Source organism: Dermochelys coriacea, chromosome 12 (genome assembly GCF_009764565.3).
Source record: "Dermochelys coriacea isolate rDerCor1 chromosome 12, rDerCor1.pri.v4, whole genome shotgun sequence".
Taxonomy (NCBI): Eukaryota; Metazoa; Chordata; order Testudines; family Dermochelyidae; genus Dermochelys; species Dermochelys coriacea.
Genome location: NC_050079.1, coordinates 33,162,456 through 33,182,390, shown reverse-complemented (window position 1 = coordinate 33,182,390; position 19,935 = coordinate 33,162,456). Strand labels below are relative to the sequence as shown.

At 43.3% G+C, this 19,935-nt stretch overlaps 1 protein-coding gene across 1 annotated transcript in view; it reads left to right on the top strand.

Annotated features, from left to right (window-relative positions):
* PKD1L2 (polycystin 1 like 2) overlaps window positions 1-19,935 on the top strand; it is a 71,262-nt gene that overhangs the window by 37,865 nt on the left and 13,462 nt on the right. Inside the window, exons 18-33 of the mRNA XM_043495247.1 lie at window positions 2,092-2,277; window positions 3,861-3,985; window positions 4,877-5,003; window positions 6,671-6,805; window positions 7,920-8,145; window positions 8,727-8,920; window positions 9,382-9,612; window positions 10,452-10,553; window positions 11,271-11,449; window positions 11,725-11,871; window positions 12,465-12,664; window positions 12,845-13,071; window positions 13,906-14,122; window positions 14,850-15,078; window positions 16,040-16,271; window positions 16,796-16,892. Coding sequence (XP_043351182.1) covers window positions 2,092-2,277; window positions 3,861-3,985; window positions 4,877-5,003; window positions 6,671-6,805; window positions 7,920-8,145; window positions 8,727-8,920; window positions 9,382-9,612; window positions 10,452-10,553; window positions 11,271-11,449; window positions 11,725-11,871; window positions 12,465-12,664; window positions 12,845-13,071; window positions 13,906-14,122; window positions 14,850-15,078; window positions 16,040-16,271; window positions 16,796-16,892 — 2,854 coding nt within the window. The remainder of the gene's footprint in view (window positions 1-2,091; window positions 2,278-3,860; window positions 3,986-4,876; window positions 5,004-6,670; window positions 6,806-7,919; window positions 8,146-8,726; window positions 8,921-9,381; window positions 9,613-10,451; window positions 10,554-11,270; window positions 11,450-11,724; window positions 11,872-12,464; window positions 12,665-12,844; window positions 13,072-13,905; window positions 14,123-14,849; window positions 15,079-16,039; window positions 16,272-16,795; window positions 16,893-19,935) is intronic.

Genomic DNA, 19,935 nt, shown 5'->3' with positions numbered 1-19,935 from the left:
CCAAAATCCGTTTGACTTCATGCTTGTAACTTCCTGGCATTTGCCTTACTGTCATGTACATGCTCTCACTGAACTACATGTTACAAGCAACTTTCCACAAGAGGAGTTTCACAGCAGCAGTACTCGGCATAGCTGTTCAGCTTTACCATAAATGCTAGGAATCCCTGAATGTTACTTGAACAACATTATATAGTCAAACAAATTTATTTGAGCATAAGCTTTTGTGAGCTACAGCTCACTTCATCAGATGCATGCTGTAGCTGTAGCTCACGAAAGCTTATGCTCAAATAAATTTGTTAGTCTCTAAGGTGCCACAAGTCCTCCTTTTCTTTTTGCGAATACAGACAAACATGGCTGCTACTCTGAAACCTGTCATTATATAGTCAGTAGATTGTGCTGTTTGTTTCAATGTTCATCCCAGTGTTTTTTGTGCTGTGCTGTTAGGGAAGTGAGTCAATGGGGAAGGGACAGAATAATTCTTTTGCAGGCTGTGTTTTCCCAGCACACTAGCAATAAAAAAGCAGTTTCTCCTGATTTCTGAGATTGTTTCAAATGCAGCCAGCAAATGATGATGGAGTATTTCAGCAATGGCCAATAACCGTAGTCAAGACAATGTAGTTCAGTCAGATTCATGAGCAGAAGCTTAAGATTGAAGTTACTGGGGTAGCAGATCTGAGGGATAGGCAGTGGCTGCACTGTGTAGTAAAATTTGGACAGCCCCTTGACCACTCTGGGCCAGGCTCCTGCCCAGGTAAATATTACCTTGGTTTCATGATCACAAAATACTCAGTGTCTATACTTAGGCATAAATGGGAATGCACAAAACCCTTCTATCTTCAGCATGGAGCACAGGGCATGGAGAGAGGTAATATTTGTTGATAAACTGACAGGTTTCATGGAGAAAAAAATTGAAATACGTTAACTACATACATTTAACAATATAGTAGTATTTCTTGGGTACCATGACAGGGACACTCATCTCTCGTGGGTGCCTCCTGTCACCTGGGTGGGATGCTGCAATTCCTTTTCTCCTGCGCTCCTGGCACCCCCTGTAGGTTGTTCACCTCACTGGGTGGGTCTTCAATGGCTCAGTCCTCCAGACAAGTCACAGTCCAACAGTGAATGGACCCCTCATGGTAGCAAAGAGTTCAACACACTGTCTTCCCTCACCAGTGTCTTCAACCCTGTCTCAGGGCCCCTTTAAATCCTGCCTTGCACTTGGGCTTCCCAACAGAGCCTTGTCCCCTTCTTGGGTCTTAGACCACTTTGTTAGAGGGCCAGTGGAGGGGACCCAGGCCTGCCCATTATTATGGGTGCTCGCCCAGGGATCTTACTCAGAGCAGCCCTGTACGGCTTCCTTCAGTTTGCTGCTGCTGTTCCCTGGGCCTTTTCCCCTGTAGCCCGTTTCTCTTCCCCCTGACCTCAGGGCTGAAGTTTTCAACTCTTTTTCCTTCTCGCTGAATGCAAGTACCACCAGAACCCATCTTGTGGCTCTCAAGTGTGCTCCTGTGACTAGACACTGCCATTGAGCCAGGTTGTGCTATGCTCTCTCACACTGAGCCGTTACTTAGGTTGTAAACTGTGTGGGGCAGGGAACACCTGATTGTTCTGTGTTTGTACTGCACCTAGCACAGTGGGGTTCATGTCCATGACCAGGGCTTAGGCATAACAGTAATACAAATACATAATAACAGTAAAAATACCTTTCTCTGCAAACAGCCCCATTGGACTATTCATGTTGTAAGGCAGTGTTTCTCAAACTTGGGTCGCCGCTTGTTCAGGGAAAGCCCCTGGCAGGCTGGGCCCGTTTGTTTACCTGCCGCGTCCGCAGGTTCGGCTGATCGCGGTTCCCACAGGCGGTGGTTCTCTGTGCCCGGCCAACTGGGGCTGTGGGAAGCGGCAGCCAGTACGTCCCTCGGCACGCACCGCTTCCCGCAGCCCCCATTGTCCGGGCACAGTGAACTACGGCCATGGGAGCCCAAGTGTGGGAAACACTATTGTAAGGGACCATACAGCGAGAACAGTGGCTTATTTTAATGGGTATTATTTTTAATACACACACACAACCATTTCCCCATATCTCCTGTTCAGGTGGAAGCCAGTAACTCTCTCAAAGATGTCAGTGAGTTCTTACTCACTGTAAGCACAGAGGACAGTGAGGATTATCAGAAGCGAAAGGACGCAGCTGGATACCTGTTCAATGCAGTGAGCAATGTGCTCACAGCTTCCATACAAAATGGGACGAAGGACACTTCATCGTCAGAGGCTGGACAGGTTGTTTTCACGTGGTTCAGTTTCTAATGTATAGTGCGTGTGTGTCTGCCTGGCGTAGAAGATAAAAAAAGCCCTTCTGATTTGGACATGTTTGAAAGTGGCATTGCTTAGAGTGCACTGGGGAGCTACTAGGTGCAAAGGGGTTAGGCTGAACATCAAGGTAAATAGGATGGTGAGATCGGTTAGACTATGGAATAGTGCCCCAAGGGAAGTGATAGCAGCCTCTTAAAACATTACTGGAGATATATGAAAACAGACTGGCCAAAGTAGTATATTACAGAATATACAGTAAAGAGTAATACTTCCCTTTGTGGATAAATTAGATCACCTACAGTAATAGGATTTTTCCATCTCTGATTCTATCCTTCCCTACTGAACCAAATCCTGAGGAAGTTATGTGTGCTCAGCACCTCTGAGGCTTAGCTCCACTGATTTCATCAAGGGACTAAACTGAAATCAGTTACCTTACTTGAACCTTCTGAAAAGCTTCCCCCTGATTTTCTATTCAGATTTATGCGGTATGGGTTTTTCATACTTCTACGTGAATTATTACAAATGCCTCTGTATGCTTCTTATGGGGAACAAGCATTTTAATTCCATCGCTCTGAGTAGGGTGTGATATTAATCTAATCTGAGAGGTGAGGATATGAATACCTTATAGGGACAGCACAGGGTATTCAGTATAGAACATTAATACATTAATGGGAGGCTGAAGATACTAATTTTGACAGAAGGGAGACAGACAAAGTGATCTGATGACCAACTTAAGGGGGTAGTGTTGGCTGGCGGCTAGAGCACAGGTTTAGCAGTCAAAATATCTACATTCTAATCCCAGCTCTGACGCTGGTCTACTGTGTGATCTCCAGACAATTTCACTTCAACTCTCTATGCTGCAGTTTTTCCATTTGTATATTAGGGATGATAATACTCCCCAGGCCCAGGGTAGTGTGAAGGGTAAGCAATTGGGCCCTGATTCAACAAGGTATATAAGCATGTGCATTAAGCACAGAATACTCCCTTTGAAGTTATTCACATACTTTGGCATAAGTAACTTCTTCTGAATCACAGCCATAAAGTTTGTGGTGCTTTGAGATCTTTGGATAGAGTAGTACATTATAAGATTATAATTACTATTGTAATATTTAATTTATTCACTGTATGCATTGCTCTCATGAGAATTATGGATATGGACTACACCAAGATACCCTTTGCATGCTTTCATAATAGACTGACCTTTAAAACATCTAATCTAATCTATCTATCATTTTGCATTATTCCATCACTTTGGTATCTGAGCTCCTGATACTTCACTCTTTCATTCACAAATAGTACTTTTCCAATTTCTCAGCAGACACTAAGGCTTGTTAATTATTTCTTAGAGTCATTTTATTGTTTATAATAACGTTATCTGAGGTTACCAAGATTATCACCCAGTCTGCTGCCCTAAAAAGAAACACTGAAAATCGGAATTACGGAAGTATGGTTATAAATTCAAACAGATCACAAATGGAAATTAATGCAAAGAATGCGTTCCCTGCTCTTTTCAAATAACAAGTGCATATCAGGAGGCTCCCTTGTCTTTCCAGAGTTTGGTCTCACACCAGCTGTTGGACACTGTTGAAAACCTGCAAAGCACACTCCTGATTGGGAAGCTGCCAGATGATGAACCAATGGTACTGATCGCTCCCTCTGTTGCAATGTACATAAACAGGTAACAGTCAGCACATTTCAGTTATGGCCTGTGCGTCTACACATCTGACAATCTCCAATCATTCTCAAGGAAAATAGCTATCATTTTCTCATTAAATGGAGTCACCCAACCAAATATTATACAGGTGGTAACAAATCCATAGGTGCTGTGATGTTGTAACTCGTTATCCATCGTAAAAACAGTTTTAACTCCAACTAATTTCAGTAAGACTAGACTGAAAATTCTCATATATGATCTGTATACAGAGAATGATTCTCTGGGATTACATAGGTCAAGCATCACCCACTTAAATTTGTAGGTATGTGGAAAACACTTGTTGTAAAAGGCTAATTTTTCTTTCTTGCTGATGCTGCTGTAGGTAAAAAATTGTCACCAGTTTGGGCAGAAGAAAATGTGAGTTCTCAGGTCATAAAATCATCCCCAAATCTGTTTACTTAGAGCATGATTTTCAGCTATGCAGATCACACTTGACATGATCAATTGCTCATCTAATTTGTGCAGATGCAACAATAGTGCATAGAAATCAAGTATTTGTTCATGTAAATAGATATTTAGATGAACTTCTACCTCCCAATTCACAATGTGAGTATAACTGCAAGCCCAAATTAAGTGTGCAATTGCAGGTGCACATTTTTAAAAAATCATGGCCTTTAATCATTCATTACCAGTGGCATGCAGAGCATTACAGCAAGCGGAGACAAGTCCTGAAGTATTTGCCACTGGAGTTAGAAATGGTTCTCCAGCACAGTTACACTCACTCAGCCAGGAAGCCTTTCTGGATGTAACATCAACTATGCTTAGCAACCCTGCACTGGGCTATTAATACTTCTCTGTCTTTGTCTCCATCTGTTCTTATTTTCTCTGCTTGCGTCTGACCCCAATTCTGGACAGGTTGCAAACAGACAGCATGGATGGCACATCCATTAACATCTCCGATTCCAGCTCGGCCAGCTTTACTCTGCCCTCTGCCTCCTCTCTCAGTGTCTCAGGAGACAGTGATGAGACTGTGGATATAAGGGTAAGTGACTGTTACTCTGACTTGATGTATTTGATGAATTCATTAATTTTCTTGCTCTGATGAGTTTGGAGCCTTTTCTCCTTTCACGCTGATGACACTGGCACATGTGGTGTCCTGCTTCTTGGCCTTCCAATTATGTCAGCAAATTCACTTGGAATTTATCAGGCCAGAGTAGCCTTTTCCATTTTCTTATTGCATGGGATTTGGTACAGGTAGTTGAAGGGAACTGGGAGCTTACTGGAAAGGCACCTCCCATCACAGCCCCTGCCTGATTCACTGTTCTCTCGGCTGCCCACAGCAATGGACTCAATTGATAACTCTAACCCATTCACCATTTGGTTGCATTCACTGTCACAAGGAGTCAGCTGATCACAGTATCTATACCATTATTTAACAAGGAAGCCTGAAACACTGTTTTCCCCAAGCAGCATATGAGTCAGCTGGAGCTACTCAGATCTTATAGGGGACAATCGGGGCCCAGGTTTCCTGCCAGTTGGGTATCTTCCATTGTCTGATCTAGGACACACGCTATTCCCTAGTACATTTTTGTGTTATTATGATATTTTTATATTCCTCTTTCTAAGGGTCTCCCAGGCTGATTCAAAACAGTCAGCCTGGCAAAATCCTATATACTGCTGTAGGCTAAGTGTCTCCTTCCAATTCCCCTTCTCTATTATGTCCCCCCCAGCTCTGTTACGTCATGACCCCAAACTTACTTACATCAGTGGAAACATTCCCATTATCTTCACAGGCTTTGGATGTCCCTCCTTTTTTCCCTGCATCTGTACTCATAACTCTAACATACTCTGATATGCACTCCAGGCAGTAGATTTATATATGTTGTCAACTCCAGTAATTTCAGGAGAGGCACAGCAATTTGACTTTGATGGAATAACTCTGGATTAACATTGGTGTGACTGAATTTGGCCCCAGATATCTAAATCAATGGTTCTCAACCAGGGGTACACAGAGGTCTTCTAGGGCGTACATCAACTCATCTAGATATTTGGCTAGTTTTACAACAGGCTACATAAAAAGCACTAGCAAAGTCAGTACAAACTAAAATTTCATACAGAAAATGGCTTGTTTATACTGCTCTATATACTATACACTGAAATGTAAGTACAACATTTATATTCAAATTGACATTTAAAAATTATATGGTAAAAATGAGAAAGTAACCAATTTTTCAGTAATAGCGTGCTGTCACGCTTTTGTATCTTTATGTCTGATTTTGTGAGCAAGTAGTTTTTAAGTGAGGTGAAACTTGGGGGTATGCAAGACAAATCAGACTCCTGAAAGGAGTACAATAGTCTGGAAAGGTTGAGAGCCACTGATCTAAATGACCCATAAGAGGATTACATATGAATGGAAAGTGATTGCTGCATGCTAGAGATACATTAGAGATAGCTCTGAGCTACAATATTCATATGTAGATCACAATCCAAACTTTCCCACAATGTAAGGTCTGGGATTGGTCCATAATTGAGATATGGGCCAGCTTCAAACTTGGATCTGGATCCGAACTTCCCTGAAGTCCAGGGTTGTTTGGCTCTTGGGTTTGGTTCTGACTTCATCTCCAATCTACATGGAAATCTAAAAATTGTGACTATAATGAAGTATCTTGTACAACTCAAATGCTGCTTGTCATTCATATCTCCTTGTAGATGGTGAGCTTTGCAGTGAATCCCTTTTCCTTAAGTGACACCAGTTTTGAGATCAGTGGAACCGTGGGAGGCCTAAGTCTTACCAGTGTGGATGGATTGGTCATACCAGTTAATGACCTTACTGAAAACATTGAGGTAAATCCAATCCTCTTTCTCAGTGTGAATTGGAGTCTAATTAGATCCTTGGGTGGCAGGTGCTCTATAAATGTCAGTTGTGTTATCATCATCATCATCATCATCATCTCTCCAAGTAGCAAGCTCAGTAGAGAAATGGTAATGTTGTGTTTACTGCCAACATACAAAGAGAGAACATGGTATATGCACATGTTAGGAAGGACTACATGTGGTTTGCACGATGAACACAATAAGCATCTCTTTCATGAGGTCTATGTGTGGGGCCCTAAAGTGCATCTTACTTGTACAAGTGATTCAGCCTTCTCCTTCATCATGTGGATGAACAAGAAGAAACATGAGAATCCTACTGGCTAAGGAAGATGGCTGCTGTCTATGGTCAACCTGAAACACACTGTGATGTCTAAATAATAAAACCATCATAATCCTGCCTCGGGGTAGGGCAATGGACTTAATGACCTCTTAAGGCTTCTTCCAGCCCTACATTTCTTTGATTCTATCATCCCAATATTGCATGTCCATGTTACTATTTCTTAAGCCTCCTAGCCCATGTGTAAAATCATTAAACTAATGCCTAAATCATTCAACAATGCATTTACATATCAATTTGTGTTTCAGGATGACCATAATCTCAACTCTTTTTAGATTTAGTAGGTATCTGTATTGTTACTCATCTGGAAGACGCAGTCTGGAATCATTTTGATGAGTAGCATGCCATTCGTGTCCTAAAAACTCACATATGGAACACTTGCAAATGTACTTCAAGCCTGCCCACATTCATCCCTAACCCATGTATGCACTCAGCAAAAAGAGCTTTGAGATAAACCAATGTAGAGTTGATATGGACTTTTCAGAAGCTTGTTCTAAGTATCAATCAAATTGCTTTGAGAAGGCATGCAATAGGGAAGTCTTATTTATGATAGCTGTCCACCAGGATGGATTTGCTTGGGAATGCTTTCCCTATAGTATGTTTTGAAAGAAGAAATTAAAGGGTTTTTAGAAATAAATCCCATAAAATGTGCTTTGATTTTAGTATGTAGTCACATCGTGTTACTATGTAATAGAATCCAGGCACTGTCATACATTTTTAGGAATGAATCTCTGTGTTCAAATATAGATAATGCTGCCAAGACTTTCAGCACCTCAGGAAGACAGGAGCCTGTTGAATCTGGGCAATTTTAGTGCTTTCCAAGTCAATGTCTCCTCAGAAAATACATCTCTAGTGATCCACCTGGAAACTGAACAGGATATTCCACTAATACTGTACTTGGGATATGGCTACCACCCAAATGAGACTAACTATCATATGAAAGCTCATCTGCCCCTTAAGAAAAACACTGGAGGTAAGATCATTTGCCAAGGACATTTGATTCTGGGCACTCTAGGCTCATCTGCAAACTACATGATCACCCTTAACTCACACTTTCCAATAGAAGCTTAGCACACTCAATATGAGCTCTTAGGCCCAGATCCACAGAGGTACTTAAACTCCTAACTTCCACTGATTCAAATGGAAATTAGGATCCTAAACACCTTTGTGGATCTGGATCTTAATTCTCACATATAGTGCTGTCATCCACATTTTTGACAGATAAGAACAAATATAAATTGTAGAGATGAGCTCAAGCTCAGAAGTTTGGATGTGTAAATGGCAATGAACCTCCTCAAAGACTGAAAGAGTTCCAATCTGTGTCCTGGTTCAGGCCATCTCTAGTAAACACTATGCACAAACAGAAGCAAAGAACTGGTGCTTTGTATAATTAACCTAATAAATCAACCAGAATAAAATCCTATACTGATAGTTGTTCTGATAACTGTTCTGTTATTCTATTTATTTTATTTATTGGCATGTATACAATATATCTGTATATTGCTGAAACAAATGCTTTCTTACATAGCCTGCAACTAAATATTTCTGTTCAAGATAAGTCAAACACATGGGTTCTTAGCCCAGAAGAACTCATTTTTGGAGAAGGGACTTACTATCTCATGATGGAACAAGACATGGAAATGGATTCTACAATCAACCATGATCTAACCATAGCTGTCACTTCCTTTGAATGCCAGTGTGTGTTCTGGGATGAGCTACGGGGCAACTGGAATAGCTACGGGTGCCATGTAAGTAGAGAGAAGTAGAAGAATGTTGTCATGGATCTTTCCTCAATACATTTCAAAGCCACCCTAGATAACAATAACATTTGGTAAAACGAGTGAACATGTTTCTTTGAACTCTTGATAGCACTGTGAAACAAGACCAGTTTGGGATGGGAGAAGGTCATGAAGCTCAGGTTAATCCAATATATAGGAGAACTTAGACACCTTTTCTCTAGGATGTGCTTCTAAGTGAGAAGTGGTTGAAGCATTTTGAATGGATTATGTTTAGTACTATAATACCCACTTCTGCTTAGGTCTTAGAATCACTGTCCTCTACTGGATTTTGTAAGATCTGCTTACATATAACAATGCTTCACGCCTAGCTCAGCTAGCTTTCCTGTTTCTTTAGCTTGGTAAGTAAGTTAGCTGTACTTTGAAGCCAAAAGTTGAGAATGTTGTGAACATGATCGTTCTTTGGCTTTCAGGTAGGTCCAAAAACAACCCCCAGCAGCACCCAGTGTCTCTGCAACCACCTGACCTTCTTTGGGAGCACCTTCTTTGTCACGCCCAACACCATTGATGTCAGCAAAACAGCGGAGCTTTTTGGCACATTTGTGGACAACCCCGTGGTAGTGACAACTGTGGGCTGTATCTTTCTCGTGTATGTGCTGGTGGCTATTTGGGCTAGAAGGAAAGACATTCAGGATGATGCCAAAGTAAGCATTGTGCTAATAGATAGTGTGATAGGAAGTATTTCTCCTCTGTCTGGCCTGCTCTGCTGTGGTCACATTAATGCAGCCACTTAAGACAGAGTGAGCGCTCAGCTCCCTTTGGAGCTGATGCCACTAATTCTCCATAAAGGGATTGTGATCCAGGAGTGATTAAAGAGCTAGCATTGGATTGTGTAATTTTTGTGTAATGTCTTTCTCTGTCATCTTCAGTGTGTTCCCGACAGTATACATGAAGAAGGAGGGAGTCTAAGGTTTTAGTGGTTTGTTTTCATTAAACTTTTACATCAAGAATATAACACAAGACTTGAGTTTATCACTCAGGGTGTCCCCAAATGCTGTTCATGTCTATGTCTCTCTCTAACCTACTTCTAGACATAGCCAAAAAATGGAGAGGGAGTCCTGTGGAAAATACTGACAAAAACAAAACAGTTTTTGTCTAAATATTTCATGGAAAATTTTTGCTTTCTGCAGAAATTTGAATACTGAAAAATTTGGGGGTTTGGCCAGTATATCTCAGCTTTCAAACATTCAGCTTTTCGACAAAAAAAATCAAAATTTCCCATGGAAAGTGGACTTTTTTTTGAAAAAAAATGTAATTACTTCATAAACCTAGTTTTGTATCAAAAAAGAATTTTGACGGAAAATTTTCTACCAGCCCTACCTATTCCCCTTGCCTCCACACTTCCTGCTAGGTATATGCAGTGTCCACAAGATGGCACCATGCCACATTTCCCATCCAGGATACTGGAGAAAGCCCTGCTCCAGGCACTGTTACTATTTTACCATTCATAGTATTCTCCTGGTGGTGTTGTCCTTCTTTCCAGGTGAAGATCACAGTGTTGGAGGATAACGACCCCTTTGCTCAGTATCGTTATCTTGTGACAGTTTTTACAGGGCACCGTCGTGGGGCAGCCACAACCTCCAAGGTACTGATGGAATTACAGATCTGTAGATATCTTCTGAATGTTTAATAGACCATCAACATATAGAGCTCCAGCTTCAGAAACATTTGTCACATCAGGAAATTGACCATGTCATATGTAAGCCTAGCATGTAATGGAGCTAGCAGGCTACCAAAGAGAGCTTTGGCTCCTCCAAGAGAAAGAGCAAGTAATGAAGTGTTTTCTCTTCCCCTCCCTAGGCCTGGGAAGGGGACCTCTGGATCTGGGCGACAGAGGTAACAGCAGCAGTAGGCAGTGCTTGGCTTTGCCACCCACAGTGTGAGGAGGAATGGGGAAGTCCAGAGGATTCACTGGGCACGATTAGATCTGCAGCCTCACTCACTCTGCTGCAAAACAGGCCGAATGAGTGAAGCTCTCCCTACATGCACAACGATGTAAGAGCAGTTGCTCTTATGCTACTCAGCAGCTGTGACAGCTTCCATTACACTCAGTTCATAGGATTTGATAAGGCTGCCTTGACATCCTGCCAACTGTGGGCCACCGCCTGAGCTCCTGACTCAGTTTTCACTAAGTCCCTGTGGGTGCAGCTTGACTTCAGTTGGAATTTGCCAGAACGGAGGCTCAGTAAGGAGTTCAGGATTGGGACCTGTGTCAATACAAAGTATCCATGTACAAGCTATGAATGCAAACAAATGGTGCCAGGCTGTCAATTATCAATACACTCATCGGTATGTCTTTCAGGTGACTCTCACGCTTTACGGCCTTGAAGGAGAGAGTGAACCCCACCACCTGACTGACCCTGACACACTAGTCTTTGAGCGTGGAGGAGTGGATGTTTTCCTGCTCTGTACCCTGTTTCCTCTTGGGGAACTGCAGTGTATCCGACTGTGGCATGATAATTCAGGAGATAGTCCATCCTGGTAAGCAAGGGGAGAGGCTATGAGGAGACAGAAGACTATCCTTTCTGATAACACTTTGCCCTTCTGTTGCACTTGTCAAACATTCATGTATTTATCCACTCCCCACTCTAGGAAGTTGGAATGAGTTATCTCCATTTTGCAGATGGAGAAGCTAAGTCACAGATAGGCTAAGGGTCAGAGTCTGACACCCAAACACTCAGTGAGTTGCACTTCCAGTGACCTGAATTCCATAGCATCTTCCCCATATGAGTTAGTTCTTTATTTTTATGGCGCAGGTATGTGAATCGCGTGCTGCTCCATGACCTGGCTCAGGATCAGAAATGGTATTTCCTCTGTAACTCTTGGCTGGCCATTGATGTTGGAGAGTGTGTCCTAGACAAAGTGTTCCCAGTTGCTACTGAGCAGGACATGAAGCAGTTCAGGTAACTTCTGCCTTGTGTCCCTGTTGGTTAAAGGCAGCAATCCATTTGAAAAAAGAAGGGATGCAAAGAGGGCCTAACCCAAAGCCTGTTAATGTCAATGAGGTCTCAGCCTTGACTTCAATGGACTTTGGACCAGAGCCAGAATGAGGACTGCTTAGCTGCATCTGACTGTTAAAGCGTGGTATTACTGCTCTGAAAACACTGAGGAGAGGGGAGAAAGACAGTTGGAAGTACCCAATACAAACCCCAGCACCAAATCTACTTTACTATGTTTTTTCCCTGACAGACTAATAGAAATTCCTTTTGATATGTTTGGTCCTCACCCTACAATGACAGGGACAGGAGCTACGTTTTAGGCCTCTGCAAAAGGCATTGGTCTCGTGGATTTTGGGGGACGCGGCTATATCCAGTACTAACACGACCATCTCACACAACCCAAACAATGAGAATCCTGTTGAGTGTCATCTCATTATTATTTAAAATCTGTATTGTGGGAGCACTTAGAGGTGTCAGCTAAGGTGGGGCCCCAAACTCATCTCTCTTTCCCCCTCTCCTTTCTAAGCACTTCCTTGCTTCCCCCTCCTTCTTCCCAGAAACCTGTTTTTCATGAAGACTTCCAAGGGTTTCCAGGACGGGCATATCTGGTATTCGATTTTCAACCGCTCCCCACGAAGCACCTTCACGCGAGCCCAGAGAGTGTCATGCTGCTTCTCCCTGCTGCTCTGCACCATGCTGACCAGCATCATGTTCTGGGGTGTGCCGAAGGACCCAGCTGAGCAGAAAATGGACTTAGGTAAGGCTGAGTGACTGCTTGGGCTGGGTAGGGGGGAAGAGGAGACCCAGAGCCAGGAAGCAGTTTCATTGGGGGATCGCTCAGCAACAAGGTTTTTCCACAGGGGAGGGGCTCTAAGTCTGGCATTTTCACTTTGCTCTGGGACTATTTTTACCCTGCCTCTCTGCCTGACGATGGCAGGTAAGATCGAGTTCACGTGGCAGGAGGTGATGATCGGCTTCGAGAGCTCCCTCCTCATGTTCCCCATCAACCTGCTCATCGTGCAGATCTTCAGGAACATACGACCCCAGGTGATCAAGGAGCAGAAGGAGAAGAAACCAGGGAAAAGTGGCCGAGTGTCTCCAAATCTGCCCCCTCCCCCTCAGGCAATCCAGAGCGTCACACTCACCCCTGAGGCTGTGATAAAGGCAAGTCCCTCTGCGCATGAGCTGTTACAGGGAAATGGTTGACAGTACTGATCTGCCCCGAGGGTGTATAAAATACATTGCACTGCCCCCTGCTGGTGGGTGTGCGCATCAGTATGAACTCACTGTTTACTATGTGTGGCAAGAAAGCACTATTTTTGTCCTGTACCAGATGTGCTTCATAATTCCTTAAGTAATAAGCAAAACATTCACTGAGGGGTGTCTCTCTGTTAGAGGTCCTCTTGACTCTGTGGGATGGGATTAAAGAATGAGGGGTACTTAGCTAGGATTGCCATTGTCAGGGTCAAATTCTCCATGTAGGGGACTCTTGCTGATTTCATGTACCTCCCTAGGCAGATATGGAACCTTATGGGTATGTACTGAGGACTAATATCACTGTGTTGTGTGGTAACATCAAAGAAATGGATAACATTTGTTCCCATGATACAACTAACAACACGAGACATATGTGTAGTCATGTTGCTTAATGCACAGCTGAAAGGCACTCCACTCCTGTCATGATGAGCGTGGTATAAGAACCTTTATAGAATAGAATAGACTCCCCAGCCCTGGTGAATTGTATGTATTTTCACATCCTGCAAGCTTATATTGTTGGACTTAAACCTGTCAGATCAGGGCTGTCCCATGGGACTGTCTAACCCTGTGAGAGTCTAAGGCCTTATCCACACGGGGGCAGCACTGTAACTACAGAATCAGTGCAAACCCCCATTGTAGATGTGGTGCACCCACCAGTGAAGCTTACCATGGTTTTAAACTACATTAGTGCAAGTAACCAGAGCCACTAGGTGACTGCCATGCTGTTGCTGCATCTTCCAGGATATTAGGAGAATTGCCAATTCACTGTTTAAAACCCTGAAGACTCCACTACCCTCCTCAGAAACAGACCTTGGAAAATCTACTGACATCAACACACTGTTGGCCTTGGTTGAGGACATCATCTGCCAGCAGAACAGAGCTGGGCAAGAGTTTTATGATGAGAGTAAAAAGAAGGATGATCCTATTATCATCACACTAGGGTCTGTAGATATACAAGGTAAATCGCAAGCTAAGAAAAGCCTCACTGAAATGCCTGTAAGTGAAGCCACCACAATCGCTAGATATGAGGACCACTCTCTCACTTCATTTTGAGTTAAGGACAGTTCAGTGAAAATACTTCGTTTCCTTTGCGGTAGAGTGAATGGTGGCTCTCAGCTGTCCTGCTTTTAAAACCAATGCAGGCTTTTCGGTGTTTACGACGAGTCAGTGTCCATGTATCATCAAGAGCCTCATGTCTCAGTGATTCCATAATCATGTTGTCCTTTCCCTCATCCTTCCTCTCCCTGTGTTGTCCCCTCCTGTTCCCACTCAGGGCTTGATTCTGCCACCTGGGCTCATGTTGAATATTACCTTAGTCTGTAAATTGCCCCAATGATTGCAATCCCAGTTTGCCATTGGCTTTTTCAATAGATTTATGCAGTTACAGACTGCACAGGTAGCCTATGAACAAGGATGTTTGGTCTTGGACTCATCTGTTGAAGTTCTGAGGTCATTGTCATAAAATGTTGTTTGCTAGGTATGAGGAGCATGCTACTGCTACACTGGTTGTATAAGTTATGAAAGGTAGATTATTAGTATTAGCAGTCACCATCGATGTGCATCACCTTCAGAGTAATTCCCCAACCTGAAAATCCTAGGCCCTGATTCTACCACTCTTATTCACACTTTATTTCACAAGCAGCCTCATTTATTTCCCTTTTTCCCCCTCCCCCATTTCCCTGGAGAAAAAACAAGAAGCCCAACTCTGGAGAAAGGAATGAGTGAAAGGCTGAAACACAGTGACTATAACCGCTACTTGTACATGCAACTCCAGCACGTGGAGATGGAGTTGGAATTACTGGGACCTCATAAATTCCAGAAGGCTCAGAGTTATGTCCAAGCTGTTAGACAGGTCCAGCACATGAAAGGCCTCCTGGAAAGCCACCTCTGCTCTTCAGGATCCATCAGTGAGAGGTAACAATCACCCTTGTCATTGGTATACGTAGATGTGGGTCACTGGTTCAAATTCAGCCCAAGCTGGTGGTGACTGAAAGTCATTACCATCTGATGACTCCTTGATAATTGTATAAACACTCTTGGAGGAGCAGTAAGGAAATTTCAATGGAATGATTACTGCATACTAGAGCAGTAGGGGCAACTCATCACTCTTTTGTTTATACCAGTGATTCCCAAGCTGCTTCCTGCAGCTCCCATTGGCCGAGAACAGCGAACCATGGCCACTGGGAGCTGCGATCAGCCGAACCTGCAGACACGGCAGGTAAACAAACCAGCCCGGCCCGCCAGGGGCTTTCCCTGAACAAGCAGCACCCCTAGTTTGGGAACCACTGGTTTATATATTTATACCTCCAAAACTAAATGTTCCAATGTAGTAAAACATTATAGTAAAGAGCTGAGGACAAGCTCTGAGCTCCAAAGTGTTCAAGGGTCTGTAACATAATGGATGTGTGAGAACCTGTTAACAAACAACAGAGACAGAAATGGGTCAGAAAAATCTGATTTTTAAGTAGGAAGTATTCAACAATATAGTGATGTTACTCTTCATGGTCTCTAAGCCCTTTTTTATAGGGGCATCCAACAGCCACAATGTAGTGGTGGGTCTGTCAGCATTTACATTAGAAATCCTATTATTATGGGGTTTTAGAAATAAAGCCCATAAAATGTGCTTTGATCTTTGATCTGTTTCTATCTGTATACCTGTGATTTGTGTACCTGTTTTCGCCACTTCCTGAATACTATTTATATCATTGTATCTGTCAAAATAATTTGAAAATAGTTAATAGTTTTTAAAATCTGACTTTCACATAAGGTGTTCTTATCCCTGTTAAGTCCAGAGTTTGCACCTTATTTTGTTTTATTTGTGGTTTGCTTCTGTCTCACTGGTAAAATGACTTTCTCACGATGGTTGACTCTCCAGGTGCTCCCCCACTCCAAGTTTCTCTGGGGATGGCAAGAAAGGTTCCTCTTTCAAAGGCTTGCCCTGGTGGTTTGTTTTCATTGGCTGGTTCCTCATAGTTGCCACCAGTGCTGTGTCCGGATTCTTCACCATGCTTTACGGGCTACATTATGGCAAGGAGAACTCCATCAAGTGGCTGATCTCCATGGCCATCTCCTTCTTTGAAAGTCTATTCATCACACAGCCCTTAAAAGTAAGGTCACTATCAATACAAAACACTGGCTAGGGAAGGGTTGATCCTGCAGCCCTCTCAGGCACATCACTCCCATTGAGGTGAACTTGAGTTTTACATTCAAAAGGACTGCAGGACAGAGCTCTTAAGCAAGAGATCCTTCCTGCAAGTTAAGGGTTTTGTTACAGTTGAGTTATAATGTCATGTTGATTTCTCTTGGCAGGAATCTTGTTCCCGTTAGCTTCATTTCACCTTATTTTGTCTTATTTTGATAGCTCCCAAGATGATGAAAGTTCCCAGTGGGAAAGGTATGGCCAGAGGCAAAAAACAATCGCATTTAGTGGGATTCACACAGCATCTTGAGGTCCATTCTCCTTCTGATTTCTTGTTCATTGAATTAGCCTGTGTTTATAGAGCAAATTAAAAGGCAAAATTCTCCTCCCCAATCTGCAGTGCATGGATCAGAGACAAGCATTTAAGGCAAGGTCTAGACCTCTCCTCATGCAGAATGTGCAGACTCTGAACAAATAGCTAATGTCTTCCAGGTGTTGGGATTTGCTGCTTTCTTCGCTCTGGTTCTGAAGAAGGTGGAGCATGAAGACGAGGAAAACACTGCTATTGATGGACCTCTGTCTGCACCAGGTAATTGTGTGTCAGATGTAAAACATGTGGGGACTAGTTAATTAATGTGAAATGTCTTATCTGAAACTTTGAAGTGCTTTATTCATGCATATGGTCAGGATGGACAAATGTGACCAACCGCCTATAACCTTCGTCTGCTCCTGATCCCTAGACCAGCTGCTCTAATTTACACCAGCTAATAACAACACAGGCCAGGAATCCCTGGAGTGCCCAGGGGCTCTAGCTCCATAATTTCCCCTGAGCATGTCTCCAACATGCCCTCTAGATTGTAGGGGGGGACAAAGGGGGGGAAGGGAGGCGGCTACATTGGTTCTGTTAGTTAGGGATTCCCCTTTGCTTGAGGAATTCTCAGGTGCTGCATTAGGGCAGCTTTAGGGCCCTTTTGCACGTTTAGAGCATAAAAATCTATTGGAGTACAGAAAAGCTACTGTAGGCACAATGAAAAGGAGAGCATAAAACCTGATCATACGTTTACTTAGGAAGAAACTCTACATTGCACATAACAGGGAGGCCAGAAAAGGAAAAATCTTGGATCAAAAAGAACTGTCTATCCCTATGGGTCTTTCTTCTATATCTCAACTCACACCCCTTTGACCTAGCACTGTTGTGAGATTGCCCTTGTAACTGGATGGGTATAATCCTATTATTTGGGACTCATCTACTTTCAGGACTCTGATGTCAGACCCTTCCTCCCCACCATCACTTGCTCTGTTCCCTCTCAGAAGTGGGAATGAACCATATTCTCATTCTTAGTAGTAGTAGACCAAGAACTGTGAATGGGTCCTGCTTCTATGGCTGATTGCTATTGCCTCTCGCACTCCCACCTGCATGCTGCGAACTTCAGCAACTGTGTTACAGTTTCAATATCCAAGGAACAGAATTCAGAAGACGGGAATAATATTTAGCAGACTAGCTGAAAACTTAAGAACTAAAATAATGGAGTAGGATTTCAGAGAGATTCAAATATGAAGAAACCAATTTAAATTATTCAACTCTCATCCAAAATATAAAAAACAAAATTGCATATGGAAGAAAGAATGCACACAGTTTTCCATTCCTGAACACAATGCAATTTACATTAGTGGTGTGCTAACTTCCCAATGTTTATATCATGGGTTGTTTTGCAACAAACTCTACAACAACTCCACAACTTAATGAAAAAGCATAGTGTGATATGCTGCACTTTTCACTAGATTTTGTAAACCCAGGCCTGCAAAAATATCAATAAAACCCAGCTTCTATCTTAAACAAATTCCCTCCATGTTCTTCTTTGCCATTATATGTAACTCCTTAGTTTACTATTGGTTTCACTTCTCAACTGTTGTTCTACTCAAGATGGAACTAATGTGCTACAGCTCTCATAATGCAACTGGTGCCTCATGTGGCCTTACTACACTTTATTTAAATAGTGTGTATAAATAAAATGTATTGTAGTCAATGGGGAGTTCCATTGTCCAGTGTGCAAGTACTGCCTTAATACTACAACTCGTTACCACAGTTCTCAGGCTTCTGACAGGCACCTCCTACTGAGCAGGCCCTGAAGAGTCCTTAGGGCACTTCCATCTGCCTAAGTAGGAGGCCCAGTGACACAAGTTGGGTTACATAGTCTCTTTGTGTTGATGGGGATGGGGCTCTTGGCTCTCACTCCCCTAGTTCCTTTGGCTACTCTCAGATTCTCTAATCTCAAAAGGGGACAAGGGCTTGGGGCTTGCTGGACCTATCTTACCCAGCTAATACACCACGGTCGCTATCTCCTTGTAAGCATGGGGCGGGGGCAGAGGGGAGGCTGGTAAATGACCTTCCCAAGGGCAGATCCCCCCAAAAGCTTCCAGGAGTCTCCTCTGTGAGCATAGAACCACCTTGGACTCTCTCCTAGAGCTGTTCTGCTACTGCTGGGAACTTCCCATTTTTAAGACCTTATTCCACATGACTGACAAAGGCTGAGGGGCAAAGCCAGCCTTCCCCAAGGCAACTCTTTAACCCCTTCCATCACTGAACAGGGTTTATATACCCCATCACACTCCCTCCCCAATATATCACAAGAAAGACATCCCAGTAAGGAGTTGTGGACCTCCCATACTGGTAGAATGAAGGAAATGGTGCTATTCCCCAGAGAGAGGGGCTTTGTGTTTGATTTGCTATTTTCTTTCAGCCTGATCTTAAGAGGCCAGCAAGTTCTAGGTCTGCTTTAATTTATTCACCAAGTGGAGAAGGGGGGTTCAGTCGGTAGAGGAAGCAGTTTTCACCTGGAAAATTGCCTTTTGCCGTAGCAATTGCACCAACCCTCTTACAATTTCCGGAACTGGACTGGACGTCTGCCAGGCTTCCCTGTATCTTTCTGAAGTGTAAATCCTGCTGCCTCTGATCAGCCCTGCAAGCCGTGCGCAGGTCATTCTCCATTGTGTTGGGATCTATTTTTATCTTTCTCTTCATCTGAATCTTCTTTTTCCCCTTCTCACAACCCAGATGGGTGTTAAATCATTTATGGTACTTAATATTTGTAGTCCGTTTGAGCTAAAATCCTCGGTTCCTTGTCCTAGCTAGTCGGTAAGTTTCCATTATTTTCCATTTTCTGGGTGTTCTCCCTTTGCTGCTAGGCTTAGTTATACATGTATAAATATACCGTGTAAATGTCTGCATGTATGTACCGTATGTACATACGCTCTTGACCACAGTGTGGGGCAGGGCCTCGGTGGGTGGAAATTGTCTTGGCTCAGTGAACTCTGATGGAACTATGACAATTTACACCAGCTGAGGGTCTCTCCCATGGCTTTATCATTTACTGCTGTGTGAGATGGGTGCTGGGGGACACCGCTCTCCTGGCAGTTCGCAGAGGCACTGCGGGAGTGCACACAGGGACTGCAATGGCAGAATCTGCTGCCCTGTGCTGAAATGGGCTGGGACCAAGGCCCCAACCTTCCCAGCTGTCTTTGAAGCCTGTGGTCCTGCTGCTAACCCCTGTCCCATTGTACTAACTGCACAGGACACAAAGACTGGGGACATGCTGCCTACCCCCTACCTCTGTGGGCAGGCGTGGGCTGGT